Source organism: Cottoperca gobio, chromosome 11, assembly GCF_900634415.1.
Source record: "Cottoperca gobio chromosome 11, fCotGob3.1, whole genome shotgun sequence".
Classification (NCBI taxonomy): domain Eukaryota; kingdom Metazoa; phylum Chordata; class Actinopteri; order Perciformes; family Bovichtidae; genus Cottoperca; species Cottoperca gobio.
In genome coordinates, this window is record NC_041365.1 from 21,137,772 (window position 1) to 21,146,629 (window position 8,858).

General features: G+C 44.1%; 1 protein-coding gene across 1 annotated transcript; it reads right to left on the reverse strand.

The window, feature by feature from the left end:
* Positions 1-130: 130 nt before the first annotated feature.
* gmeb1 (glucocorticoid modulatory element binding protein 1) lies at positions 131-8,379 on the reverse strand. Its single transcript, XM_029442502.1, has 10 exons — positions 8,250-8,379; positions 6,208-6,400; positions 5,806-5,858; positions 5,593-5,708; positions 4,518-4,621; positions 3,667-3,815; positions 2,835-2,960; positions 2,610-2,747; positions 2,297-2,434; positions 131-1,348 (listed from the first exon to the last, which is right to left on the reverse strand). Exons 2-10 carry the CDS (start codon positions 6,330-6,332, stop codon positions 495-497), a joined length of 1,803 nt encoding a protein of 600 aa, XP_029298362.1. The 5' UTR covers positions 6,333-6,400; positions 8,250-8,379; the 3' UTR covers positions 131-494.
* Between the last annotated feature and the right edge of the window lie 479 nt (positions 8,380-8,858).

Sequence of the window (8,858 nt, forward strand, 5' to 3'; positions counted from 1 at the left end):
GAAGAATTCATTTAAGCTCAAACTCAGCTCACGGTTATTATTGTTAAATTATTGTTATTCAGCTCATCTTGTTTTCTCACGACTCTGGTACGGGGCCGGGGCCGGGGCGAGATGTTTAGGGAACTCTGATTGGCCTCTGTACAGGAAACACACCAGACCTTTTCTTCCACATTGTTTTGACTAACATGACTCGTGGAGTACGATGATGTCATCACAGATGGCCAAATTACAAGTATTGGACCCAAGTTGTAATAAAGCAGAATCCTACTGAACACACAAACCAACAGAAGCAGAGAGTTCTTTGCTGTGATGCCTCTTTGTGTCAATAACAATCAGCAACAAGTTGAGCAGCTTGTTCACACCAGGAAAGGAAACATGGCCGGCTACCCCTCGAGCTTGGTCTTAGGCCAAGGCATTTGTGGATTTGGAAACTGTATTCAGTCTCCCCAGTCTGAGTCCGTACTCGCTCTGCTGGATAAAAGAGGAGGCGAGTCTCACTTCACCTTGTTTTCGTCCTGAGTATTTTCTTCTATCACCACAATCTGTACACCTGTCAACTGTCCGCTGGCGTCCAGCTGCAGCCCCTGAACCCCCCCAGTCTGCACCTCCTGCATTTGGCACTGCGTCTCCTCCCCCCCTGCAGCCATCGTCAACTCCATCCCGCTCTGGACCATCATGGTGCCCCCGTCTCCGCCCGACTCCCCGGTCAGCTGCAGCTCCATCACGCCCATCGCCTGCTCCATCGAAGCCGGGTTGATCTCGATGACCGTGTGCTCCTGGCCGGCCTCCACCTCGCCCTGCATCACCTCCTGCTGCACCAGCATGGTGCCGTCCACCATGTGGCCTTCTAAGGGCACCCCCTCTGCACCGCCCACCTGCTGCGTCAGGTGCAGCAGCTCTACGGGGCTCACAATCGTGCCCAACTGGCTGGAGTCTTGCATGGTGGTGCCCACCAGCGTGAGGCCCGACGACGGATGCAAGGTGATGGTGTCCGTATTTCCGTCTCCGGCCAACATGTAGCGGGTGAAGAGCTGCGAGCCGGCGGGGAGGAGGGTGACCGTGTTGGAGGACTGAGACAGGGAGGCGATGGGCAGGCCCGTCATGGTGAACGGCTGACCCACAGAGGACAGCGAGATGGGCGAAAGAACGGTGAACTGCTGGGGCTGCAGGGTGGCCTGCTGGTTGAGGGAGGAGGTGAGCAGGGTGGTGGTGGTGGAGGCGGGCCTCTGGAGCCGAGGTCGCTTGGTCGGGCGCTTGGTGGGAGTCTTGCTTTTGGCCGGCTGCGGGTAGGACAGGAGCGCTCGCACATGCTGCTGCTTCCTCTGCTCTTCCAGCTGCATCTCCAGGTCTACACGGGAACACGACACAAAGTTACTTCTGATTTTGCACAACCCTGTTATCAATATATTCTCTGACAGGGGGGGCCACACAGAAACAAAACATACAAAACATTGACTCGGCAGCGTCTACAGGAGAAACTGCATTCCTTTCCAAACATGTGTCCGTTGATCTTCATATGAACAAGTAGCTCGATATACTTGTTCATATATCGTTAGCAACATGGCTAACGTTACCGCTAGCTGCCTGGCTGATGTCCAAAGCAAGAAACAACTCAAAGAATCACCATTTGAAGAGTGAAACACCCGGGAGCTTTAATAAGTAGGCAGGTTTTGTTACTTTGTGATCTAGCAAAGGAGAAAGAAAGTTTCTCCATCATCCATGAGATAAATCTCTGGTAAGCAGTGATGCAGTGGATTTGTCTGGGGCTTTTATTGTGAAAGGTAAGAACGGAAGGAGAGTATCTGTGCTGTGGTCACACAACATCCTGCTGCTGCTCTGGGCTTCTCCCCTCGTGTATAATTGAGCTCTGAGTTCTGCTTCTTAACGTTTCATTGTTCAGACTTTTCAGAGTCATTTGACTTTTTAAATCAAAAGAACCAGATTATGTTTTTTTGAAGTGAAGAAGCTAAATGACACAAGCGGCTCCAGTTATTCCACACGTTCGGATCAGTCAACGTGTTAGTAGCAGAATATTAATTCTCATTATTGCCATGTAAACAGTTTAGTAGGAATATTGTTGTTTTTGGAGCCGGAGCAAAAAAGTGAATATTTTGTGCTCGTCTGTCTCCCTCTCTCTCTGTTGTAATGTTTGTAATGTTTGTTTTGTAAATCCTTTATCTCAGGATAAATAAAGTTCTATCGTATTTGGCTTCTAAGGAGTTATAAGGAGTGAGCAAACTCCGTCCACCTGTCACAGCTGACGTGTTGCAGCTCCTTGTTTTGGTTCTGTACTCACTGCTGAGTGTGCAGAGCATTTGCTCCTGGCTGGGATCCGTCTGCTGCCTCCTCTTCTCCACCATCTTCTTAACCGAGTCGAGCAGGCCGAACACTTGGGCGAGGTTACTGAGCACCGCCACCTCCACCAGACAGGAATCTGGGATCAATCAAAGGGTCACTTGGTCAGATAGGAGGAACAAATACAGCTTCACCATCCATCAGCTTCCAACAGCAGCCAGATGTGTTCCTTCTCTGTGTTTGCTTCTTGTTCGTGCACCTTGCAGCGAGTCGTACATATGGTCTGTTTGGATGATGTTAGCGTTGTTCCGTACCTGTGTCCTGTAGGGCAGCCGGCTCCCGGCGCTGCTGCACGCCGTTCAGCAGCTCCTGCAGCTCTGTGCTGATGTTGGTCACCACTTCACCCAACAAACCCACATCGGCGATGCCTTTCCAGAAGTTCAGCGTGTCCTCTGTGGACAGACAGACAACACACGCAGGTTACTGGCGTGCTCTGTGTTTATGTGAAGTTACGTGTTGGGATGTGTGCGCTCTGTGACCTGAGATCTCATTTGATTCCTTCTTGTCTGCAGCCTCCAGCGAGCTTGTAATCCAGTCCATCTTCCCACTCAGAACATCTGCTCTGTCCTCGCCCGCCGTCCCGCCGTTACCCAGGACCAACTGGGCTGCAAATGACACAAGAGAGCACGTGCTGCATTATGCAGTAACGTAGAGACAAAAGAATCACACGCGTGTGCTGGTGCAGGAAACTGTTGATCCTGTCGGTCGTTATTTTCAGATAGTTTCTCATTAATATGACTTACAGGATCTACTTCTTCATCACATTGGCTGAAATGGGCTTCAATAGAAGTCTTACATTTTCCTAACATAGTAAACATTTATACACATTATAACTTTATAAACATTTTAACGACACTCTGACGCTGCAGGTTCTTTGTGTAAAGAAACTCTTCTTATTTTAAACATGTTAAATGTTGAGATGGATCTGGATCTGTTCCGTTCGGTGTCTTCTTGCCTCCATGTCGGTCACAAACATGCAAAGTGCAGCTTGTCAGTTATGATTACTTCCATCAATGAACCTGTGCTGTGTTTACAATATTGTGAAGCAGAGCTTTCAAAAACACCGTGGTGGGGGGGGGGGGGCAGGTCGCTGTAATCAATGTGTCAAAAGATTTTCATGCAGGTAAAGAAAGTCTGTCCAACACCATGAAGCATTTCCTCCAGCTGGTCTGAGAACAGCGAGTGTGAGACAGCAGAGAGAACTCACAGACACTTCATCAGTTGGGACGGGTGACTCTTTATTGCCATGTTCATATTTAGTTTTCTTACTCGTATAATATGACAATCACACGACATGATCCGTGTTCTCACCTTGGGAGGACGTGGGCGTGGGAAGTCCAGAGCCGTCGGGCGGGAAGCGCGTGTTGTTGATTAAAAGGTCAAACTTGGTGCTGCGACACGTGTTGGTGCACAGCGTGTTGTGCTCGTAGAAGTCGAGCTGACCTGAATCCATCATCTTTCTGGAGCGCAGACATTAGGGAGGGTTTCACACAGTTAGTACATGAAGGAGGACAATAGTTCTACTTTTATCCACCGCTGGTCACATCGAGGACGCCAGGCTGAACAAACGTCTCTTTAAGTCCTTAACATTTAAATGACTTTTAAAAATGGTAATAATTATTATTTTAAACATTGTGAAGAGTGCTCTTTAAATAAAGATTATCATTATTATTTATTACTGCCAAAGATATTAGCATCTTTAATAAGCGACTCTGTGAGCTCACGATGCACGGGCTTCCTCCAGCTGCAGAGCGCTTCCTGCTCCGTTCACTCATTCCACTTGTAAACGATCGACTGAGCGAAGGAACAGTTTGAGCTTTATAACACTCTGTAAAGTACGCTACAGTATTTAATCCATCCCTCATATCATTATTCTTTCCCCAAGAACATATGTAGTGAGACATCAGTCAGAGACAGGAGGCTTAATGTAACGCACAGCGTGATCTCCGTCTCACGCGCAGCAGCGATGGAATAATGTCTGGTGACTTCACGCCTATAACAGAATATTTCATCGTGTCCTCGTCATCTCGTAGTGTCTGCAGCAACACACGTGTACGAGTGCATGCAGACTGTGCTGGAGTATAACGTCGTGCATCAGAGCGGGGGGGGGGGGATATTGAAAGGTAGCTTTGGATCACTAATTCAAGCACAGGTCCCCTCACCGCAGCATGACTCCTCCCATCCTGATGGCTCTCTTCCAGTCTTTCAGAGTCGCTTTTCCAGAGATGTGCACAAACTGCTTCGGGCTGATCAGCTGGTCTTCATACTGGGGGAGAGAAACCAGATGAGTGCGACGTATAGAGCAGAGACGATCACACTGAAGAGATAAACGCAAACGGACAAACTGCACTCCATGTCTGATAACGCTTCGCCACCTCGTGCACCAGCTTGATGAAGCTCCACGTGCCGTTCGCTCGCTCTGATTTAGTTGGTAATTCATCTTTTACAGCCGGACGTAAAGTATTCTGTGTTCCTGCTCCGAGCTGTTGGTGCTCGACGCTTCTTTTGGTTGGGCGCATGTGTTGCTCATTAAAGGTGCAGCTTGACCCGCTATGATTCATAATAACAAGCACCGGTTTAATTCAACTCATTCATAACAAAGTGTTGGAAAAGATTACCATGAACATCTGTACAAAAGAAAAAGAATGAATAACGAAAGAGAACATTCATCATATTTAATTGTTTTAAATCAGCTAGTGTAAGCACATGTCCACTTATAGTCAGCATAATGCTTTATGAAGCTTACACTTGTTAAGAGCATATCAATATATACAGAATATATAATGGTACTGCCATTGACTACACTTACATGCACACTAATATTCCATTAATATTATAAACAGCATATTCTGATTGGATATTCATAATTAGGCATTTTCCAATGAAGACATGTGGGAGATATTATTCTGGTTTCATTCTGTGGACATGTATTTAACCCGTTAGTGACGCACGGCGCTCTGTGTGTCGCTCACAAACCAACTAACCAACAGTTTGTGAGGCGGAGTAAAGACGCACAAAAGAAAAGCAAGAAACTACTTTTAAACATCATGAAGGGTATCGACAGGATTTTGAATATGAGCAAATATCTTTCCACGGTGGCTGCGATCGTCCGCCACCGACGGAGAACTTAAAGGAAATCCTATTTTGACGGATGCATGTAAACAGGAAGTGGAATATTATATCGTATATTTTGTGCATGCAAACGTGTTTGACTTAAACAACCTGATGAATACCAACCTTCACACATTTTACATTGATTCCTGGGCAAACAAACTTCTTCACCAGCAACACGGCTTTACAGTCGCCGCATGTTATCGGACAGCCGATTTCAACGCCATCGCCGTCAGTTTGTTCTAAAAGAAGGACAAAGCGTTTAAACGTGAGGAAAACTGGCTTTTTGAGATATGATCTGCAAAAGGAAAGCATCACTAAATGTGTAACGTGTCTCACCTTGATGAGCTTCAACAGTCATCACAGCTGCATCAGTTTCAGCAGATTCATCTCTGCAAAGAAAACTCTTTTAACATTTCTTCTTAGTAGTATTAGATACTATATTCAAGGCATAACAATAATTGCAGATTATTTCCTGTGAATATTGCATCAGACATGAGATTTCCTCCAACTGTATTTTTCTAAAAGGCCTCACGACCCCACATGTAGATTTGGAGACCCCCAGGTTGAGAACCACTGCTTTAGAGGATACTGACCATCTTATCTACTTAGGATCACTTAGGATAAGCTCTCTTCATCCCACTGTAATCAAACCCTAATGGTGGCAGATCATCTGGCCTCCCTGGAGCTGTGTGACCACAGAGCCTGGTCTCAGTCAGGTGACCTGTCTTCAGTACATACCCAGTGGGGATTGGCTGGAGCTGGAGGATGACCTGAGTCTTATTAGGGTCATCGGGGTCTCCGTCGTCAGCCTTCACCATCACCACCTCCGCCATGGACACCGTGACCTCGTCGGTGCTCTCCATCACACTCTTAGAGTAGACTACAGAGGGGGGGCTGCTTTCATAGGACAGCTATCCAGGAGTTTGTTCATCTGAAAAATGATGAATACATAAGTTAAACATTAAACATAATATGATCATGTTTTGATTTTTGCGTTAAAGAAAGTTTAAATCAAAGTTACTTTCAAAATAAAATATAAGACTAAGTACGCACAATACGATACGATAATACTTTATTGTCAGATCAAGTCTGAAATCTTTCTTCTCACAACAAAGACAAATATTTAACACAAGAAACAAGGAAACAGACATTTAACATAACATTACGATCCCTGACTGAATCACTACTTGCACATTTGATCTGGGATTAAACTTTTTAATTTAACTTTAGGATTGATTAGCTCTTTAAGTGGATATCAGAACCCAAAATCTAGTTTAATAAGCTAACATTAGGCTAGCTGGTTAGCTTCAGCTAGTTAGCTTTATGTTCACTTGCTAATGTGAGGCAACTAGTTATCTGAACTGGTTAACCCGTGTAGACATATAGTTACATGTAAGTTAAACATGTTGTATGAAATTAAACTTAACACGACCTTCTTTAAGAGTTGTTAGCTAGTTTTAATTCCCCCCCCCCTAACATGAAGAAAATCATAAACAAAACTTCATTTAAAAATGTGTCATTTTTTTGTTTACTTCCCTGTCCAGCTGAGAAACGGTAACAACAACGAATTAATCCATATAAATCTAATATAACGTAACATTTATAGCTTCTTGTAACAACATTTAATATTCAGAAATGGACCAACTGACACAAAATGTATAGCTATATTTAAATAATATCAAATGTGTTAAATGTTTTAAATAAACGGTATTAATAAACTACACTAAGACCATATATAGTGGTTAAATGTTTTAAATAAACGGTATTAATAAACTACATTAAGACCATATATAGTGGTTAAATGTTTTAAATAAACGGTATTAATAAACTACATTAAGACCATATATAGTGGTTAAATGTTTTAAATAAACGGTATTAATAAACTACATTAAGACCATATATAGTGGTTAAATGTTTTAAATAAACGGTATTAATAAACTACATTAAGACCATATATAGTGGTTAAATGTTTTAAATAAACGGTATTAATAAACTACATTAAGACCATATATAGTGGTTAAATGTTTTAAATAAACGGTATTAATAAACTACATTAAGACCATATATAGTGGTAGCACGCGCGGTGTCGGTTAGCTCCGGAAGCACAGTCACAGATTTAAACTGTCACATTTTGAATCCAAGATGTAACGGTAACGTTCGCGTGCGGTAACCCACGCGCAATTGGGGAATAGTAAGCGTTTTGCAGCATTTAGGGGGGGTCCTAACTGCCATGGGGTTAGTCGACCAGTCGGTCACATCTGAGCTACATCCAGATGCAATACTGCGGATAAAATACTCCAGTGTTGCTAAAGTTAAGTGGGTTATCACGACCGTCGTCGGCAGTTGAATGCTTTTCACTGTTGAGAGCCACAGCTACTCAGACTCGGCGGTAGCCATTATGGCTAACGCAAGGGCGTAACTTAATATGTGGCAATCTGGACAATTTTGCCAACTATACTGTCCGAGACGGGTAAAGCTTTGCATTTACAGTGTGACGGTTACGTGCCGCTTGTCTCTGAACCGTACGTCCCTTCGTAACTCTGCATTTTAACTCTCCGCTCCCCCTCAAAATGACGTCTCCCTGTGCGGCGGCACGTACAGCAAACAACGGCACGGCGGCGGCGTTGCCCCTCCATTCTGTACGAGCCTGGCTGGCTGAACCCCATCCGCAATATACCCGATACCCCCGGCTAAAACTACCGCTCGTGTCGTAAGATCGGCGGGTATTTTACATTCAAGCATATTTAAAATAACACAGTAAAAAAATAGCTTGTCCTTACCGTTTTATGAAGACAAACGCAGCCCTAGATTGAGGAGAGCTGCGGCGCATGCGCACTTCGGTGATATAGCTTGACTTCCTGCTGAACAGCGCTCGCCTTGTTATCTCGCTCCTGTAAACGCTGACAAAATCCTACAGAAACTCATTTTACTGACTTCTAACTTTATTATATGTTAGAGAGTTAAGAGCACTTAATGTTTGGTCATTTTATAAGCTTCATTCATGAAGATATATCCCGTAGATTGTGTATTTTCTGCTTGAATTTGTGTTGTCATGGGAGAAATATCGTCATTATAATGTTATGGTTGACTACATTGTATGACATTTTGAATACTGAAGCATAGAGTAGTGTGTGGTTTTATCTTCAATGCACCTACAAGTGAATACCAACCTTATGGCGAGTTGTAACATGAAGGGTTGCTCGTGTAAATGTGAATTATTGATGGTCATTTTCAACATCTTTTATATATATTACCTAACTCAGGGATACTCAGCTTGCTTTGCCCCGGGGCCACTTCTGCAAAATGACAGGAGGCCAGTTAATTAACTAACACTAGCCTACTGTAATAATGAAATAATAATTAATCAGATACAAATGAATGAACACAAG

Coding starts and splice junctions, on each gene's coding strand:
- gmeb1 (XM_029442502.1), bottom strand. CDS start 6,332: ATGGAGAGCACCGACGAGGTCACGGTGTCCATGGCGGAGGTGGTGATG. Junction 3,816..4,517: donor ATGGGAGGAGTCATGCTGCG/GTGAGGGGACCT, acceptor TCTGCGCTCCAG/AAAGATGATGGATTCAGGTC. Junction 2,748..2,834: donor GGAATCAAATGAGATCTCAG/GTCACAGAGCGC, acceptor GTCTGTCCACAG/AGGACACGCTGAACTTCTGG.